At 43.1% G+C, this 22,052-nt stretch overlaps 1 protein-coding gene across 1 annotated transcript in view; it reads right to left on the minus strand.

The window, feature by feature from the left end:
* gmds (GDP-mannose 4,6-dehydratase) overlaps positions 1-22,052 on the minus strand; it is a 164,297-nt gene that overhangs the window by 19,704 nt on the left and 122,541 nt on the right. The window contains exons 8-9 of the mRNA XM_027290046.1: positions 16,712-16,830; positions 16,210-16,306 (exon numbers count right to left, since the gene is read on the minus strand). Of these exons, the coding sequence (XP_027145847.1) occupies positions 16,210-16,306; positions 16,712-16,830 (216 nt within the window). The remainder of the gene's footprint in view (positions 1-16,209; positions 16,307-16,711; positions 16,831-22,052) is intronic.

The raw sequence follows: 22,052 nt of genomic DNA on the forward strand, positions 1-22,052 counted from the left end.
GCGATGCAAGAAAAATAAGTGTTGAGTTGGGTAAGTATTGCTATGGATGCCCAGAACTGATGTTAGATGATGAAAACATTTGTTTTTAGATCTGACAGTCTTTGATTCTGTCAAGTTGCGGCTGATTGTCACACTTGCAGGTTGCTAATCCTGTATCGGGAAAACGTCACTCCATCCTAGAAATGTCGTAAAACAAGTTCAGTAAGCTTTATTTTGGTTACGGGAATGTTTCGGCTTTACTGCAGAAGACGCGATGATTAAAACGCCTCTCTGCCAAAGCGGAGACCTGGTTTAACCTCGCAGCTCAGAGCTACTCGCTGGAGGCGGTGTGAAAGCCTTTTGAGTTACAACCTCGTGGTGAAGTTCATCACCATCAGGTGTGAAGCAGCAAAAAGAGCTCTTAAACTGAGCTGAACTGAAAGACAAAAAAAACAGTTTCGAGAACTTTAATCTTGATTTTCATTGCTCATCAGGGTGACATTGTGTTTGTGGTATCTTGATTGTTTTCCATTTTGACTTGGCTCGGCTATTTTGTTGGATATTTGCTAATTTCTCCAGATTACACAATATTGTTGCAGTCCTGCCCTGCCTAACATGAGATATGTTGTGATCCTGACTTCACTGTCAAATGGTTTTCAAAGTGCTGTTCCACACACATATGTCATTGTGCTGTTTGTCTGAAACGTATCCTTGTGCGGTGTGTGCGTGTGCGCGTACATTTGTGTGTTTCCAAGCTGCGGAGCTGTGGCTGACCACAGGAAGTTCTAATCAGCAGTGCGGCGTGGCTGCTACCTTCCCTTTCCCCTGGTGACCTCCTCCCCACCCCTCTGCTTCTACAATAGAGATACCAGGATCGCATTACCGACTCCAAGGTTATAGGTCAATCCCATTTTTCAGCCCTCTCCGTCCCTTTTCCCCCTTCCAGATCCTTTCCCAGAGGTTAAAGCCTCCTGTCACCTAAATTCACATCAGTTCACGCGTGGCGAGGGAGTGGTATCCGTCGGAAACCCTCTGTCTTCTCTCCCACCCACACATCGTTTTAGTGTCCCCTTGACAGACAGTTCTCTGATCCCAGGGAGCACTCACATAAAGAATTGGACATGGTTAAAAAACATGTTTAAAACACTGCTGGCCCCTTTGTGTCATTGTGTTGGTGTGTCTCTGTTACACCCCGGTTGAAGTCTATATTTTAGCGCTGCAGAGGATCGGGTTACTGGGAGGTAATGAGCCTGTGATGACCTCCTGCTAAGAAAACCACCCATTTTACAATAATATTGCGAAGCAGCAGGAGCTATTTCGGGCTCCTAGGGTTTCAGAAGTAGTAGGTCCTTTTCATATTCTGTATATAGACAGCTAGGCCTTTTCCACAGGAACAGGAACTGAACATGTCATGCTTCTCATAACTGATATTAACTGCAGTTTTAAGTGTCTTAATTGCATTTCTGTATGGGACAATGAATACACACAACAAGATAAACTTTGTATACTGTAAAATAAACACTCCGAGGCCTCGCTTTGCTCTGCTGCACACTTTGTAAAAATAGATTTTTTAAATAATCTTGTGGAATCTTTGATCTTGTGCCTGCACTGTTTGGCTGTGTGTTGTATTCCCATCATACAGTTTTGTTTGTTTGTAATGTGACGCTTGACCAGTCACATTACACTGCCGGCATTCAACCTTTGACGCGGTGCCAAAATTTAGCACATGAATCTTTCCAGATTGCATCATAGTAGAAAAGACAAAGTAAGTGAAAGAGAGTGCAAAAGTCTGTTGCGTACGTCGCCAACAGTGAGCACACGGTTGACATCAATCAGGTTATATGAGCTCATTTCGGGGCTCTGGGCAAATATAAACTCAAAGTGACGTCACCTATTAGTTTGGAGACAACGAGATTACGGAGGTTGCTGTCTTGGCTTTTTGGAGACAGAAGAGACCAGATTTAGACGTGAGCGTGGAGCTGGTGGGTGACGTACTGCCTGGTTATCGTATTACAACTCCAGTTGACTAAAAATGTGTTTCTCAAAACATTGAAGAGAGAAATCGGCAAAATATTGATTCAAAATTTGATCAGAACTGCCTGGTTTGACGGTTTAGTGACCCTGTTTTATCATCTCTTTTAGTCTAATATGAACATCGTGTGCGAAAGAAGACTTTAAACTAGCAACCGAGGTCACGGGAAACCTGTTTATTTCCTTGTTAGACGCAATACAACCGCACTTCTTTAATTGCAAATGGAGATGCCTCCTGCTGGATATTAGAAAGAATGCAGGTTTAAGACACCCCTGTGTTGCCTTTACTTTACAGACCTGGAAGCTCTGTCCACTAATTAGTCGTTCTGCGATGGCAATGGCATGCCAGGTTTCAGGGAGATTTTTCTGGTCATATAACATAAACCTGTGGTAAACAAGCAAAGCCATGTGTTTCTATGTTGGCGGGGGGTATCATTAAAATCAAACATTTAAATGTAAATTAACACCGGTTCAAAATACCTCTATAACAAGCGACTCCTTCCGCTCTGCAGCTCGATACATGAGGCCGATCGGCAGAAAGAGAATACGAGTCAAACAATCCACTTAGTATGATATACACATGGCTGACAGCAGAGCAGTGCTTTAAATCAGAGCTTCTACACTGAAAGAAAAAAACGCACCCGGGCCTAACATGTGCATGTGGGTGAACTGTGCATGATCGTGCTCTCCCTGACACACAAATCTGCTTTTGATCATGTTGTGGTTCCTCAAGTACATAATTCCTTTTAATTACAGTTTGACTCTCAATCAAACGCAGGAGCACGAGCTTAATGTCACTGAAACTGACAGGTGATCATTTTCTCTCACACACACACACGTAATCCCTACATGTTTAGATGCTTACATGAAACCAGACCTGCTGAGATTTATAGTTTGTTCTGTAATCTCTTCTTTCTTAACATACTCATTGCATTGTATACTTAACTGCTTTATGTACTATAAACTTTGGTATAATGTTTTTTTTTGAGTGAGCTGAGCAGAGAGAGAGAGAGAGAGAGGCTTCACACAGAGAGGGAGAGTGATGCTTTGTGTAAACGATCAGAGAGGAAGTTGAAGTCCTGATTTTCCATCATCAGATAAGCAGGCCCTATGAAAATTTGAGCGCTGACATGACGAACGTACTGCCAAACAGTAGAAGGAAGCTGTCGTTGCCATGACGAGATGAAACCCTGCACTCTAAACACCTTTTTTTGGCTCAATGAACTGAACGGACATAAATGGAAAATAAGCCGAGTTGAAAGCTGATTTCTGAGCATAGATTTGCAGGACAAGAAAAATATTCATTCACACAGTTGGAGAGCTTATCCACATGTGCACCAAACTAAGAATATCCCACCTGGAAATAAGAACCATCGTGAGTCTATGTGCAGTCTTCCATGTTGACCCGGCATGTTTCAGATAAACTAAACACTGGATCTAAATAAGGCGTTTCCAGTTTTTTGCAGCCACCTGTAGCATCTACTTTACACTCAGGTGATATCCAGGCCAAGCCTTCCTCTTAAGACTGATTAGCAACGTCTGATCTCTATAAACATATACAGTATCTGCATATGAACGCAGGTTAAGACGGTTCATAAGAAGGTTCCAAGATTGCATTATGGTCAATGTATTCTACCTCATTTGCTCTCAACGTGGATTTTTTTACCTGCATGCAACCAAAGTCCACTCACACGCGACTGGTCGATACAACTCGGTTAAAAACCAGAAACCAGATGCCAAAATTTTGGTCTCTTCTCTGCAGATTTTGCATTCAAAATCAAGATATCTGTTGTCTCGGCAAATAGAAAGGGGTACTGCAGTTTGGCTCATAGAGGAGAGAACACACACATCTGATGCGTCTTTGAAATCCATAAAAGCATAAAGGAAAAGAGCGATGCAAATATCTTCATAACACTACGTTCCAGTCCTTAATTCACAGTCTTGGCAGCAAATGAACCATCAAACAGCACAAGCAGATCCATAACAATGAGAGGAACTGATTCAGGTTAATGAAACGGATGCTTTACCTCCATTTCCATGTCAAGTTTTCCAACCTGCTGTTGTTTTAAAACTGCACTTTAAGCTTAAATACATCACTCCTGGCAAGAAGGAGAGGATGTCCAAAGTCTGTCCAAACCTCCCGGTCACAGCAGACCACTCTGTCAGTGATGTTTTTTATATAAAACATTATAGGAAACCATTACATGAACGCTGTGATGTGCACAATCATTTGATTACAAAACATAAATATCACACTGAGACTCAATAAGCAGATATTTAATATTAAAAGGACAAAGGGCAAAGATTTTTCAAGTAGTCTAATAGTCTATTTATTTTAATGTGTGAGATCATTCTGAAAAGTTTCCAGGTCTTTATGCATTGAGAAACATATTGAAATATCCATGGAAACTGGCTGACAAGCTCTAATGGACACTGACAAATTTTAACCACGAGTGAAAATGTGCGACCACTTCTGCAACCTTGTCTTTTATCGTCCTCTATCATTTTCCATCCAGAGCAACGGAGAGCCAGGCTCTTTCCAGACAGCAGAATTCCAGGTAAGAGAAACGTGAATGGCTTTAATGTGAACCATCTTGGAAAAGGACTCCCAATTCCTCCCTAATATACGGAAACCTTTTAAAATAATGCTAATATTTCATGCTTCCTTTGTGTGAAAGTACCACGGACCTCTGCCAAACATCCAAACTCACCGCTGATAGCCCATTTCGTGTGTCAAGTGCCATAAATTCAGCCGGCGGGGCTCGACAAAGCTTGTTCAACGGATAAATCTTGCTGCTCATAAAAGCCATTTGCTTCTTTATGTCTGTCTGGTGTTCAAACATTCACCTTAATCCATCAACGAGGCAGACTGCTGTCAGAACACTAAGGCCTCTCCTTACCTCGCATTTCCCCTTATCATTGGCTTCTACCGAGAGGAATCTGAGGAATCCTGGAGCTCAGTCTGTTCGCCAACACCCCAATACGACAGGGTGAAACAAAGACACATGCTGCTTTTAAAACACAGGCTAATTTGTGACACATAAATCGCGCAAATTGATCACAGATGCTGGTGCTAACTACTGCCGCTGAGAAACAAGTGCGGAATAAAACAAAATAATTGACAATGATGTGTGAATCTGAGCTCTGGGACGATGTTTGCACTATAATAAAGTCATGCTGGCTCACGGCCGACCGCCACCTCTTCTTGTTTTAAGACCTATAGTACAGTATAGGAACTCCACCCAGTGAAATGGGCGGACTTTGCTGGCTCAGCACTTCTCCATCCAAACGGCTGCGGTTCAGTTAGAGGTCTCTCGCTGCCTCGGCCCCGAGATGAAGCACCTCAGAGAGCCAGCAGTACTAACCGGCCCCCTGGCTCCCACCGCCGGCCTCTGACTGACACCACTACACTGCCAGAGACATAAAGCAGGATAATAATAGCTGCTCATTCCTATCCCTCCTGACCAGACAGGCCCACACTGTCCAAAACCATATTTAACTGAATGATAAGTGACAAATAAAGGTGAATAACTCAGTCTACAGCCTTAGTGAAATCAGATCTATGAATCCAGTTCAACATATTTAGCAGGTCACCATCTTGGCAGGTCACTGACTCGGACTAATTAATCTTGTGACAGTCTTGCATCCCTTAAAAGGAAAATTCCATTTTATTTCACGAGCACGGTGCTATGTTTGTGGCTTTTTGGACATCTTTCCTTCTGGTTATGATAATAGTGTAGTTACTAATTTTACTGCTTCGGTAATGAGTCATTAAACCTCTGAAGGAAATAAAAAATGATTATTTTAGACAAATTCTCATTTAAAAAGTTAGAAATCATGACAGGAACATACTCTAACAAACTGATAGATTAATAATAAGGATGTTTCAAGCAAATCTTTGCCCAAAATGTTTCCGCGTCAATGATGGATTTTTTTTGGATTTCTGTTTGTTGGATTCGGCATCCAGCTACATACAGTGGAGCCAAGTGGATTCATTATAAGACTCAGTTACCAAGAGCATATACTGTAACAGAAGTGTAACAGTCCAATGCATTGTACAACCAAAGCAAATCCAGAAGGTCAGATCTGAACCTTGAAAAATCTTTGGAAAGCAACGGATGATCACGAGGGACAGATTGGGAAAGCTTTAACTTTCACATCAGGTAAAAACTGGTTTCGATAATTGGGTTAAAAACATGGTTTATTCTCTTTTTGGCTGCACCGCAGTTTGAAATTTCCAAGTTGAATCTGATTCGGCAGCTTTGGACCAACGGTCAGGATAAAAACGTTTGTGTCCAAACCAGAGTCTAACAGTAGGGTTTCTCTTCTTCATTGCTCTTGACAATTTTGTCAGGCAAAGTTGCAATCACGCTTCCACGACACCACGGGAGGTAGCAGTGGTGGCTTTGTTTGGGAGTTGCACATAAAGCTGACTTTCTGAGAGAAGGAGCAGAAATGAGGGTTAAATAAGGGACAGAACGCAGCAGATCTTCCATCACTCTTCACTATTTTTTTATTACATTGAGCTATGTAATTTTGAGACAAGATACATCTGTAAAACTTTATTTCCTGCACTTCAATTCATGATTCTACTCATTGACTTTTAGGAGGAAGTCTGGATGTTGTTCGCTTTGTCTTGCCGTGTCGCCTTGGCATCGCAGCTCTATAATTAACCTGCTATAAATGCTACAATAACCCAAAGGAATAATGGCCACAAGAATGAAAATAAGAGCCACATTGTAAAAGAACTGCTTTTTTTTTGAAGAAGTAGTAGCAGCTGATGGTTTCAAGAGCCTCCTGTGCTTTGAAAAAGCTCTCAACAGGACGCCTAAAGAGAATTCCAACCTAATACTGGGAAACTCTGAAATAGCCACCATATTTCAGGCTTCATTAAGTAGCAGATATTACGCAACAAAACAGGCCAACTGTTAAATCTTCTCTGGGGCACGGGGACAGAAGTGTATGAGTTACTGCTTGCCAGGAGTCATTATGTCAGCAGCACACACATATGTATGTGGGGCCATACCTGTTTTTCTCATTGTAAGGATGAAGAATTTGCTCCATAGTGAGATCTGACCCTACGGTTGCCGTCTCTCACTGCGTCTGTGCGTTAGTCGCCGACCATTATTGTACACTTTCACAAAGTAAAAGCAGTAATCGGTATGAATTAAAGGTGGGGTCAAGAGGAAAGGGTTATACAATATGTGCTGAAAAGACACTTGACTCAAACAGAGCTCGTCTCATCGTCTTCCAATCAGAGAAACTGCAATACTCATTCTGTGTGTGGAGACAGCGCTACAAGGATCCTGGGAGTAGATTTATGAGGTCTGGACCGCCTGCATGGAGTCAAATGAAACCCAACACCAACTCTATTCCTTCAACGAGGCCTGAGAACCAAGCACCTCATGTCTGCTGCTACAAAAGACACCATACTGACTTTAAAAGGTGTCAGTATGCTGCAACTTGTCATAGTCTGGAACCCGCTCTCTAGGATTCAGTGGCTCGATGAAGAGTTATAGCTCGGTATCAAATCAAACTTCAGATCTTCAAAAGACTGTACAAACAGTTGACTGTTATGTCTTTTTCCTCGACTACTGTTACTTGTTCACTGACTGTGATCATATCAAGTGAACGATAAAACTAAGGCTCGTTTCTTTGGAGTGCATACTCAAAGATAAAGGTTGGGGGCACTAGCTCGCTGGATAATCTAGCTTTAAATTTGCAAACTCTCATTTTCCCCCTTAAACATACGTCTTAAGCAGCCTTGACTTTATGAAAAAAAAAACAGTTTTTTTCCACATTGCATGAGATGTATTATGTCTCGGCTTGCTGTTCCAACACTTCATTGAAACTATATGACGCTTACACTGAATGAATTATTCAAACCACCATGTTTTCATGGCTGCACCGTAACATCAGTTGGAAATTTTCAAGCTGTCGTGTGAGTTTATACAGGCTTGTCATGCCCACAGTTTTACCTGACATGTTTTATACCTCTCGAGTCCCCGAGACCTTGACTAGCAGTTTAAATAAAGTCTTGTGGGTTTGCATCAATGCTCCAGGCTGAAAAGCGTTGAAGAAACATGCGCTCCAACGCACTTGAAGGTTGAAGGTGAAACTCAACGGGGTTCAAGTATGAGAGTGGCCTCATTTCTTGTTGTTGACAACCGAGGCAATCAGATATGTTGTGCCCTGTAAGTAACTGGGTGCAGCAATAAAACCCTGTGGTAATTAAATCCCTTAAAATCCAACAACAAATCATTTCAGCAGTACTATCTGTACACAACTGAACTTTCATTTTACATTTACCTCTAAGGTCCAAACAAGCAGGGGGTGCAGTTGCGGTTGCTTTTTTTAATGACTGTTTTTAACCCAGCATTGTTCAAAAACAAGTTTCTTAGTCTGCAAACCACATTATGCATAACAAAGCTCCAATGAAAAAAATCTATTCAAGTATTAAAGTCATCCTGTGACAGACGCCAGGACAGTGTGGTCAGCTGCAAAGTCAGTCGGGAAATGGGATAAGAAAAAGAAAACAACTAAAGTTTAAACTAATTAAAATCGATTTTTCACATCAGTGCCTCGGGACAATACGTGGCAGAAGATGTGCACGTACACGCTTGATTGGGGTTTGCTGCTTCGAAAGCAAGCAGTCCAACCAAGTCCATTTCAATTACAGCACATGGGACAAAATCACAATTTACAGTCAACATGGTTTCCATTCTGCACAGCACACAACATGAGGAAAAAAAGCAAGAATACAGAACTGGCGAGTGGACAAGACTACGAGTTTTTCTACTAGCTCCAACATAAATCAGACGTCTTCTCTTTAGCAGACGGTGTCACGTCAGTTTCAGAAGCCTGTTATAATTAAAGCTAATCAGCTGAGAATCTGAAGCTTCAGTATCTGTGTCACGTAGACGAAATTTAAAGCGTGCCAAAGTCAGTAATGCCACACCTGTTATCTCAGATAAAACACACGTTTAATCAGCAATTAGTCTTTTCTGTTGCTATGTAAATAAGTTTTATTGGGTTTCATTTGTATTAAAAGGACTCTGAATGGGATCGGAGCCAAAATAAATTGGATCATGACATCCTCGTCTTAAACTGTGATGATTGGCGTGGAAGTATTTAGAACTGTTGTTTTCCTTGGCATTAATAGTAGCAATTCCGGAGCTGAGACAATGAGCGTAACGCTGCTTAAGGTCAGGCATATTTCTGTGTGATGAAGTTATAGGGGCTGTTCAATGCGCACGCAGTACGTGGAAAAACTGATTCATGTGGTGCATTTTCTTGAATTTCTCGCTGTACTTGTGCCACGCAACCTCAGCGTGAACTAGACTAATTGCATTGTTTGTGTGCATGTGCATGTCAGAGCTTTTTACCTATTATATGAGGGCTCTAATTGGGGATTTCACTAACACACTGTTTGCAAACCAGCTAGCAGGTTTTTGTCCCGTGTCCACCTTTGTTCTGTTCAGGGCTCGTCTGTAGGAGCAATCAAAGGAGGCTCTGTGAGACTCATGACATCACCAACTGAAGTATTGAAGGCAGGTCACAACACTTCATCACAAAGCCACAAGGAATGCATTCACACACAGCGGTGATGATATCTAACTGTGTTTCGAGTGGATGAGGGTTGAATTGTCCTTTAAATTCAATAAAGCTTGACAATGCAAAACATTATTTAGTAACCGGATCAGTCAGGTGTGTCTTTGTTATGTTGATTACCTCAACAGGTGGGTTGACTCCACTTGCCAACAGTCATAAAAAAAAGGTTACCACAACACCCACTGTCTTTATTCCCCTGGATCACTGGAACCATTGTCTGAGCTCCTCATACGATGACGACAGGACTGATGACATATAAGAACATGCGGCAGAGTGTATTTCTGGTGAATCGGTTACGCAAATCTCACTGCTGGAATGACAGTCATCCGAAGCGAGAAGGAACTTTAGAAATCAAGACATGGACACGTACTCACAGGCAAGCGGTTGACAGACACCGAGGTGTGGTGTGTCAACAGGGCTATTTTTAGCTTCATGTGGATGCTTTTGATTCTCACCTGTAGCCTGGATTAAAAAAAATATTTTAATAATAAAAAGTCAGGGCAACAACTCACAGGTGTGAATGTGCCGTGCCATGAATAACTTCACACCAGTTTCTCTCACGACAGTTTAGAGTTATCGCTCTTATGCAGAGTGCAGAAATGTGAAATTTTGCATTCGGAAAATGCCAATAAATAACAAACAACGTCGCCGCGAACCAGCAGGAAGATGGTCTGCTGCAGGGGAAGGATGTTGCGTGGGGTCAGAGCACAGATAAGAGCAGGATTTATTTAATCAGTGTGTTCCCTCTCTTTGCATGAACACAAAGATAACCCTTAACCTGATATCACAAACTGTGTCTGTTTATGTGTATGCAGCGTGCTCACAGGGCCGTGCAGCGGCGATGGTGTGCAGCACTCCTGCTTTGCACACTCGTTTGTGCAGCGCAAGAATAAACTTGCATGTTTAAAACAAAAGAATGATCAGTCATGTATTGACAGTACGTGACGCGCACAGTAGGGAATGCTCGTACGTGACTTCAACAAAGCCAACGTTATATTTGGAGTTCTTGATACATGGGAACCGCTGATGGTGATTCCTCTCTGTCAATCAAAACACAACAGGAAAATCAACAGCCTCGCACTCATTCAACTGTAAACCACAGTGTGATGATTATGTAGTAATATTGTTGTGAAACTATTAGTCAATTAATGAACTGATGGAAAATTACAAAAACAATCTTGATTGATTATTCTTTGGAGTCATTTATCAAGCTTCTGTATCGCTTTGGGCCCTGGGGACAAAGGATGGGCAGTTACTACTATTTCTGTACAACTTAAAAAATGATTTGATTAATTAAAAAATAACAATAATAAATAAACAGTTCCACCTTGGAACTCAAGCAGAGGTGCCTCTGGCTAGCCGGCCTTAGAGCTGCCAAGACACGGACAGCTCGTAAACGCTCTCCAATCTGTCAATAAGTGAAGATGGCTCTTAGATTTTATCAATAGAGATAGAGTGGAACGCTGAAAACATGTCACACTGGGAGCGTTGCTGTTGCCACAACAAAGTCCTTATTATGGAAAATCTGGTCATCTATGAGGTCAAGTTTTTGTGGATTATCCGGGAGCTCATTTTCCCCCTCACTCCTCAAGAAACCGCAACCGCATTCGTACACTTTCGATGAGAAAGTGGAACGTTGTTGCTGTCCCACAATAATCCGTGTTGCTTTCGATAAGTGGGTGGTAGGTGACAAAGGGGGCAACTGTCTGTCTGCTTTTTAGGAGGATAATCTGGCCTAGAAGGGCATTCCTGCGTTGCCCGGACCAATAATTGTTGCGTGGCTGTGACTGAGACGTAGAAATTAGGTGCAAAAGGGCAAAACAGCGCGAGAGGGTGTGCTGAGAAAATGACAGCGGATGAGTTGTGTGAACAGTGATGGGACAGCGTAAGATAAAGACAGATTGAGAGACAACTTCCCATTTATCACCACTTCTACCCCACCTCCGCATGAGAGGTTGGACAAAAGCCGCAGAGCCATCACTCAACTCGCAACAGTTTATACCCTGTGGCGACACATGAACTTGGAAGTATGACAGCCGGGCTGCATTAGCACCGACACGCACAAGTGTGTACATGCACATAGACACACACCGATGCAGAGGAGTGTGCATACTCCCCTGGTCTACGTGAACATGGATGCTGCAAGTGCTAACAGACAAATTGAGATCTGCAATAAATATTTCAGGTTGAAGTTTGAGCGGAGGGAACGAGAGGAACCGAGGCAGCAAAGTTTAAGATGAAGTAGAGATGTATAATCAGTTCTGGTGATATTAGGAGCTTGTTGGGGGCGAATTGGATTCGATTTGATCTTAAAGCGGGGCTCTCAGTGTCAGACTTTGGAATTCCTTCCATTAGGAAGTGAAGGATCCAGCATAGTTGGTGTTTGACCCACGCAGTAAAAATCAGGAAATCCTAGTCTCTGTTGCAACAATTTTGATCCTTCTTCTGGAAATCTGACTCATGAAACTCTCTCAACTATATGGTGCAATACTAAATTACTAAAGCTCCCCCTGTAACTGCTTTTTGTAGTCAACACGTTTTTCCCATTTCACAAATTCTCTGCTCGACTTCTCGTGATGGAAATACGTCGAGAAGAGAAGGATCTCACACACAGTGAGGTGATTATTTCCAGCCTTGTAAATCCCTCAATGAGTTCTAAAAACAACTGTGAGAACCAGACAGAGGAAGCTTTCTGATCGCATCCAGAAATATCCACGACGGCGTTTCACTGTATGTCACCTGGCAACCAAAACTATTAGAGCAAAATACACTGCGACACACCTTTGCGAAAGACTGAGGCCGAGGCCGCTCACCTGGGCCAAACCTCAGCGCTGGCAGAAACAAGTGTGACTGACAGCTCTGTTAAGCCAATACAATGGAAACTAACATCAGCCACGACAGTTGGATCAGTTAGAAATGTACCTGTAGCTTTATTCAAAACAACCCTGACAGCTTCAAACCGCACGTCCTTCGCTTTCCACATCTTCGGATAATGGTGGCAGCTTATTATTTTTTTTAATAACCAGCATGTTTCACATCCAGTAAACAGCTTCCACCATGACCACAGACAAACTTTCCGTCACCTCGCCTGCCTCGGGAAATGTTATACTCAAAGAAAAGTGCACACACACATACTTGCACCACATGTGACGCACACCTGCATATTTAACCTCCCCTCACACCCCTCCTGGGTTGCTTGGCTCTGTCCCAAGGGGCTGGGGAGATAAATGAACTCATGTCAGACACACACACTGACAGGGATAATGATGAATTACATATATATTAGCATACAGCCCGAGGACCCCTCTCAGCCACACACGCATGCACATCTGCACACAAGGCCCCCAAACGGACCCGAATCTTCTTGCGCCTAAACTGAAAACAACAAAAGAGTCTGAGTCAGCTGAATTCTTAATGCACACACACACACACACACACTCGATGACAGGTATTTCCACTTCAGGAGAGCCACAATGCTGAGCTGTGAGCCTGATGTCAGTCACTTCCTGTCTGAAGAGGTCAGAGGTTAAACACTCTTCAGTCTCTTTAAACCTTAGCACAGAAATAAAGAGACAGTGAGACAGAGCAGAGAAACCACGAGCTGTAACCGAGCCGCCTTCCTCTCCTTATATCCCTGCGATCTTTACCTGCCGTTCCCCCTGAGCTACATGTGTTTCCAAGTAACAGAAACTGCTGGTTATTCGACTTCATTCACTGAAAAGTCAGAAACTTCTTTCTGCTTTTCTCTGTAATATAAAATCTTTGGGTTGTGGATGTTTGGTCAGGCAAAACAAGAAGACTTAACCTGGATGTTTCTCTGAATTCTCAGATATTTCTTACACTGAATCAAAAATAAAATTGTTAGCTGAAGCCCTGATGTAAACATAGCAGGTCTGTTTCGCTTATCTCTAATTTTCTGGCCTCAATTTCAAAAACATTTTAAAAAAAAAAACTTGCCCATAACAGAATCTTATCTTTCCACGTCTCTGCAGACATAAATAAACTTCAGATCGAGCCTACCAAACAAAGTCAGATTGCAGTCTGAGGTTGGACCAGAGAGGAAATAATCATTCTAGCAGGTGGAGGAGATAGTGTTGGAGCCCGAGTCACTGGCTGCATGGTTGTTTGGAGCAGTTGGTTCGAGTCAGAAAATAATGATGGCTTTAAATGTGCAGTAGAGCATGTCGCAAACTTCTGAAAACAGATTCATTTTTATCCTGTTTACACATTCATGGTAAATATTTAGGTTTACGCCACATGTGAACCAGCGGGACGCGCATGCAAAGTAGAGTCGCTTGTAAAATAACGTGGTTTGAGCCTCCGTTGTCACACCAACAAACTTTAAACCACATCCGTCAGTACTGAGTAATTCTTTGCAGGATGAATCAATCCTTAAAAAGGCAGTTTGTCCCATAACTCATACAGAAGCATAAATATTCAGCCTGGCAGCCACCATATTCAAAACTGTCAATTATCTGGTAGCGCTGGTTTGCAACAGTTTCCATGACGCTTCGAAAGCAGCTGAGATGAGACGGTGTTTGTGAGAGGCTGACACTGTGGGCACTTAGTGAAACTTGGCTAACGTGGTCGAGATTTCATTAAGTTATGCTGAGCCAAGAACCACATTTCAACCCTGTGCAGTAAAATCTGCAGCCTATAAAGTCACAGGAAAAAGAGTAACACCTTTACAACATGATGCAAAGCAAAGCATTGACCCTACGACACGTGACGCTTCTGCTACTATAGCTTTGTTAGTACAACTTAAACTAAAACTACAGATTCAAAGAACAAATGTAGGTCCAGGGAAATAGAAACAAACGTTTCTTGAGTTTCTGGACTGGTTTGTTCCATCCCGATCACATGTCAGCACATTATGTAGGAATCAACACTACGGGGCACATTGTCCATTTGTTGATGTGTCACAAAAAGCTCTTGTGAAAGACACTGACCTGTGTCTTTGCTGATTGGACCAGTGTCTTGAGTAGTTTTCAGTACGGATTCAGGGTTAAGACTGTGAATGAATGAGCCGACAAGCACAAAGAATACAGGCCCAGGTGTGGGACCGCAGCTTCCATCGCATCAGCAGTCAGTCAGCAGGGCCTCCATGCTAATCCTCAGCCGTCACTCAACTGGATCTCAGCTCTAATCTTGCCAGGCCAAAGCTCAGCAATGGGACGCTCCTGGCTTTAAACTGAGAACCTGACAGCTAATCTCGGCCACAACACCCCTGGGTAACCCAACACCCTCCCTGGGGAGCGGCCACAATACCTCCGGGCCACAGCGTTGAGAGAAAGGCCTCCTGAATATCAGAGACCCTTCACACCAAGAGAGAGGCTGAGGGATAATATGATGGCTCATTTTTTTGGTTTGGATGCTCGCAGCTGTTATAAAACAGGCGAACTTGTTCGTGCAGAAGCAAATTAAAAAAAGACACGGATATTTTTCTCCTGCGTCATCAAGGCAGCTAAAGTGAGTCGATCCAACACTCGCCCTCACTATTGGAGAAAACTTTTCAAGGTTGTTTGCCTGAATATGAGCACCCATTCAACACCAACTGGCAGGATGCAGCCTACATTACTCTTAAAAAGGCGGACTGGCTTGTTTCCAGCCGTTTAAAAGCATACAATAAGCAGCCAGAGGCTGTCAACTGGACCCGTTATGGCTGATAAGTGTATGGTTCCAGACACAATGACCGGCAATCAGATACATGCCGAGAAAATATGTTACATTCATGTTAAGGTCAGGTATATAGAACAGGAAATATGCGCCGTGTCATGAACTACATAGAAATGACACTTATTAATTTCTATCTGCAGCATTAACTGTAGTTTATCGATTTAATCTGTAGTCCTGGTGATAAACTGCAGAGCAGGCAAGCAATCAGAAATGGACTGAAACAAATGGCACTAATAAAGTATAACATATTTGTAGTTCATTGGCTACACGCTGAACTCCCTCTCTGGCCCTCTGAGGTATCGCTGACAGGTGACAAGTGAGCTTGGGCTGCAGTGATGAGGAAAAAAACTTTGGTTTCCAACAGATCTCTAAAGTGAAGCGCACAAAGTGCGACGATCACGGTGGTCTGTCAGTTATGGGCTTACACATGAATGGGACAACTGCTGTCGACTCGGCTGTAGCTGTAGCCCAGACGCTGTAGGTGTTCAGGCCGTGTGCCCGCTGTAAAACTGAGGGAGGGGGTCGTACTTCTTTCTCTTTATCAGCCAAATCATAACTGAAGTCATCTCATGACGCTTTCCATACAGAGCATTTTATCATACTTCTTCTACTTATATTATAATACTACTTCTAATATAAGTTCTTTTGAACACTAAATAATCTTAATCCCTTCACTAATCGATAATATGCCAGCCGATGTGGACACAGATTAGGTTCCTGGGCTAGGCTGGTTGCAAAAAACACATTAAGAAAGACACTTGAGGATTAATATTGCCTTAGTTTAGGAAAAAACTAAGATATTATGGCATTGAAAGAGAATTTGTTTGTGCTATACGTTGATGTCTCACAAAGAAAAGTAGAAAAGGAGGAAATGATTGGACACACACAAACAAAGGTCGAAACCTGACTTACCACTTCAGTAGGACGGAAGTATTTCGGGTCCACTTTCACATGTACCACCCCTGTCTCCTGGCAACGGCCAACCTCGTTCTCATCCTTTCCTTCCCACCTGGAAAGACACAAATCTTAAAAAGAGGAAGGAATATTTTCCCACAGCTGCTGGAAGGCTCAGCTGTCCGTCCCCCTCTAGTCTCCCTGATTATTTCTTGTGCAGTTTGTTTCTTTAGCGTCTCGCGCAGACAAAACATGCCACACGTCTCTTTTTCCCTTTTTCTTGAAATCAACACAGCACGCATCACGGTCGCACACCTTTACCGACATGTCAACTTCTTCTACGACACAAGAGGGAGGTGAATGAGAGGTGAGCGGATATGTGGCATTGAAAGGGAGACAGAAGTTTCCACAATAGGGCCTGAAAACATTGCTGGCTTTATCCGTGATGGCGCTATTCAAACATGACAGAACCGTTACAGAGAAATGCACGTATGAAATAAGACTGTGTATGTGCACTTACACAATAGTCTTCCCCACATGTTTGAAGGCCTTCTCCACAAACTCCCTCACGCTGTGGACCTCCCCCGTCGCTATGACGAAATCCTCCGGCTCCTCCTTTTGCAGCATCAGCCACATAGCCTGAAAAAGAGAGACGGAGAGGTTAAAGCACTGAGAGATCATAAAGACAGTTCGGCGCTCCACGCTGGACTCTGCCCAACTTGGTCCTGACAGACAGGAAGTGAACCTGCGACCTCTGAGCGGGGCATTCGCCCGTACCTCTTGTCCTGACGTCACGGCTGGGGGCTCATGGGACAAATACCGTGGGAAAGGAGGACAGAGCACTCCCACAGGCCCGCTGTGCTGCTGGCACGCACGAAAACGCACACGTGGCCACGAACACACATGCACCTATGCACGCAAACAGATTTACACACAACTGACACAGTCCAACAGCCTGAAACGGCTCCATGTGACAGACGAAAAGTTAATAGCAGCGCTAAGTACATGATACACTTCCAGAAATAAAAGCACAGCAATGTCCAGTTCTGAGTTGTGTTCACTATTTTCAACTACATGGTGCAGGCAGTATTATTATTAGCCTATATACCCCAGTGAAAGCGGATAGTCTGGGTCCCTTAACGGACCCGGCACTATATTAAACAGCAAGTGAGGGCGTCTGTGCGTGGTTCCATAATATTTATGGTGAACCAGAGCCAGCAGGTCAGAGCTGCTGACCTCTGGCACGTCTAGCCTGATTAGAAGAGACTCGGCGGGGACACAAAGACAGACAGACAGACAGGCTGGCAGGCAGGCAGACAGGCAGACAGACAGACGCGCACATCTGCACATGCACTGGCGAATCGAGACACAAGCGTAGGCAGGTTTAAAAAGTGTAATATAAAATACAGGTGGGGATGATTTACAGTAGATTGATTTGATTCTGCTTGTTGATTTTAGTTTTTATGTATTTCTGGTTCAGACTCTTGGCAAAACATGTGAGCAAGAAAAGCAACCGAGGTCTGTTTAAATCAAAAGTTCCTCGGTGGATACTGTAAGGAGGAGTGCTAAAAGAAGAAATCGCCTCAGAGACTTGAGATGAAGAGGTAGATACATCAGGTGCTTGCAGACGTTTGGTTGGACATCAAACCAACAACTCATGAAGTTAAGTGACAGCTTTTTCTGTTTTATTGGAAACTACCTGTTTGTTTTGCTCGGGCCTATTGTAAATGGAAAGGTGGACAGATATGTTTCCTCTCCATCTCTACTGAGGTGAGTGAATCATTTTGCCTTGTCTTGCTCTCTGAGGAGCACATCAGCACACTTTATGTGCTCTACTTGGATTTAGATTGAATGGCGTGTATGTGTGTGTTTTTTTTTTCTTTCGAGTGTGTGTATGTGTTCCATCCAGCCACTTCAGGATGTTTTATGCGATACAGTTGGACGGAGCAGAAGCTGGCTGTCTCTCTCTCTGCACATTTAGCAGATTGTGTTCCCTCAGCAGTAGTAACCATACATGTGTTTTTTGCAGACACAAATGAAACGAGTCGAACTTCCCAGTAGCTGCCCCCCCCCTAGAAACTTCATCACATCCAACAAAAGAAAGAAAAAAAAATGACGGAAACATCCTCTCGCCAATTTTTGGATTTCATACAGGGTTTATCCACTTTGGGGCATGCATGTGCAATCATTCTTAAATCTTAAATCTGGACATTTGTTTTTGAGATGCGTTTCCAAGAGGGAGTTGGCCAAGTCAGATATTTTGACCTGATAAAATCCAAAGAAACCATCTTCTGGGGACCATGAATACTTATATTTAATTTGCATGGCAATACTGTGATTTGTTTAGTCAAGTCAAGTTTAAACTTGACTCGTTGGTGTTGCTAAAAGGAAGCTTAGAGTGTGTTCAAAATGGGAAATGTTCATCCTCTGGGGAGCACGAATATATTTGTTATACTATTATTATTAATTTTCTAATATCATTTTAAATTTTTGGTGTAAAACAGGGGTCTCCAAACTACGGGCCCGCCTAAACAATTGGTGTGGCCCACTTAACGATCCCTCTAAACATGGCCTATCTTTCAAAATTTGGCAAGGCCTAAGGTGGCGGCGGACAGACTGATCCCAGGCGGCAATCTAGGACTAGGGCGCACGGCGCATGTAGGGCGCACAAGTGGACGTGAGGGCGCACGAGAAAAAATTCGCCTTGGGGGTGCAAATGTGGCCAGGACCGGCACTGGCGCAATTTATCGCAACTTTCACTTCCTCCCGCAACAAAAATGTAAAAAGCACCGCAACCTGATGCAACATCAGGGATTTTAGGCCGCAACTATTTCAAAAAAGGCCCGTGAAATCCTGGTGGGACTGATATCATTTCCGGTTATAGACTGACCCCGGCCCCCCATCACAGAAAGGCAAGTTGATGTGGCCCGCACCGAAAAACGTTTGGGGACCCCTGGTGTAAAAGAAGGGTCAGGGAGGTCACGGTAGGGAGGATGAATATTTATATCAAATTTTACAGCAATAAAATCTTCTGGACCAAAGACTGATTAATCAAACTTAATATTACGTCCCGCTACAATAAAGAAGCAATAATTCAACCTTTAGAAATGTACGTGTTGACACTCTTGTGTATTAAAGTAGTGAATGTGCTGATTGTGGTATTGTAATACACACAAACACACACCGGGGTGATGGAATGCTCCTCCTCGGGGAGGCGAGGCCGTCCTATCTCAGGATCGTTCAGGGTCACCTGACCGCTCAGCGCTGATGGCTCCCCTGAGCCTGACCTCTCACCCTGCGGCCCCTGATGAACACACCAGATTCTCACACTGCTGCATAAGCCAATAATAGCACCTCAGCGTACGGCCGACAGCAGAACACAAACGAATGGAAGCACGTTCATATTTTTCCACAACTGTGTTTTCAATTGTTTCCACATTTTGCGCTCGCGCGAGTTGACAGGAAAATTAAATTGGCTTACAAAACCAAATTTGTCTTTCTTTCGATTCATTGCTCAAAAGGGGGCCCTGTGGAGTTTTCCTGTATACAAACAATAGTTCTGTTTACAGTCGGCGTTACTCACCAAAGTGCCGTGTGTATCCTTGAGGTTTAACAAAAGTGCCATGTGCATTTCCTTCCTCATAAAACATCCGCAAAGCCGATTTGCAACCATTTGAAATCCCGCATTATTTATCATTCTGCAGCTTTCTTCTTCTCCTCTACCTTTGATGGAGCATTGCTGCATGTTTTAGCATGTTACCACCACCTGTTGATCAGCGGAATAGTGCAACGCCATTGGTAGGACACAGTTCCGGATGATTAATGAATCTTTTTATACATTTTTCCAGCAAAATGCCAAACAAAGTTGACGTCTCAGCCTATACAACGCAAAGATCCGCTGCTTTTCTCTCGGTTATATATTTGAGTTTGAGACTTTTGATCAGACAAAACAAGCAATTCATAGAAACGGTGATGTAATTTACTTTATAAATCCTTGACCAAACAATTAATCAGAAAAAATAATCTATCAATTTAGCTGCAGCCTGACATGTTACACTATAACATAAACAAGATTTAATCGGAGGCGAATTCACAATCTGCCATTTCGGAATAAGTCGACCTCTCCCTCCTCGATGTGAGCCGGATTAATTATCACCCGTAACAGTGAAATATCAAACACTGACATCTAGACTGTAATACTGTTTTGATCATCTGACTGGCTGCTTATTTGAACTTGTAATGAAGCAGACTCTTTTCCCTTTTTCCTGCGGACCACACTGATGAATGTGAGGCCTGTAGTAAACTGGATGGCTGTGATGATGGGAGTTGGGAACGCGGCTCGGCTTCTCTCGCAGCCAGAGAAAATGTTTACGGCAGGAGCTGAGTGATCTGGCCCTCTGCTGATTCCTACCCGAGAAATGTGATAAATAATATGATGTGTATTTTTCTGATCATTGTAATGGGAATACAGCTCAGTGAAATCATGGGAGAAATCTGCGGCTCATTCTTCCCATCCCCTTCAGCGATAACAGCTAAGTGCTGGCTCCAGTGTTCCCACATTTAACTCATCCTTTTCTCAAACTGCTTTCCAGCAGATCACCACTTTTAACTTTTGCCCCCTTTCTCCTTCTCTTCTCCCCCTTCTGTTGCCCCCTCTCCCTCCCCCAGGATCGCTCTGCTTCATTAGCTATCTGATAAACAGCTCAGAGGTTCAGCCCTTCACACTGGACCCGCACCTTCCTGTTCACATGGCCACAGGATGACCCCCATCACACGCTCCGCACTCGACTCCAGCTAAGAGACGGAGACTGACCCCTGCAACCACCCGCAACCCCTTCACCTGAGTTATATTCTGACACACACGAGGGGAAACCTGGTGACCAGAGTTCAGATGTTGGGTTTTGCTCCGAGACTTGTAGGAAAATATGGATGTGTGTGTGTGTGTGTGTGTGTTTTGGTTTCGTTAGTTTGGCGTCAGGCGAGTGCTCGGCTCCAAGTTGGTGAAATGAAACAAATTTGTTAAGCTTCATTAAAGTCTAACAAGTTTGACTTGACTTTGAGTTTAGACTGTTACACTGTTTGTATTGCAAGTCAATGAGCAGGACTGTTTGGATTCTTTCACTGACGTGATGAAGCGTCTTGAAATATCAGATGTTTAATCAGCCAAACACACATTAACACCTGCTTATTTAAGTATTTAACTGTCATAAATAATATAAACCTATCAAAATTATGATGCAAAATGATAGACACGACGCTAGATTTGATCCGTATCGCATGTATTCGTTTAGAAACTGGAGTTTCGCTCTTCGAACATGAATATTTCAGTACTAAATCATGTAGAAATACGTCCGTCTTTCAATTTCACTTTAGTTTTGTTACTTCTGTGATTTATTTAATCCACAAACACACCAATCAAAATGATAAAGTGACAACGCTCATGTCCAACGTGGTCCCAAGACGTTGAAAAAAGGCAGCCATAAAACACGCAACATAAATTAAAGCTGGAATGCGGGACCTTTACGTATAAGTGAGCGCCTGTTACATTCGCAGTCGATGCGGACTAATCCACCAATCACAACCGAGAAAATCTTTCACTGTTTCGCAGTACAGCGGCAGTGATTCGTTGGCCAGATACTGAAGCGAGGGAGCAGGCTCATAATACATCCATGTAACGATGAATATGGCGAAGTTTGGAAGTCGGCAGCGTTTGTGCGATTGCTCTCCCTGCCAGAGGGGGGGGACAAGTTTTGCACGGCAGGTTTGAATAATAAAATCTTAAAAATACAAATAAAAGATGAAAATAACTTAAAAATTTAATAATAAATAGTTTCAGTTGATATTTTAAATCAGTTAATCAT

Source organism: Larimichthys crocea, chromosome XVII, assembly GCF_000972845.2.
Source record: "Larimichthys crocea isolate SSNF chromosome XVII, L_crocea_2.0, whole genome shotgun sequence".
Classification (NCBI taxonomy): domain Eukaryota; kingdom Metazoa; phylum Chordata; class Actinopteri; family Sciaenidae; genus Larimichthys; species Larimichthys crocea.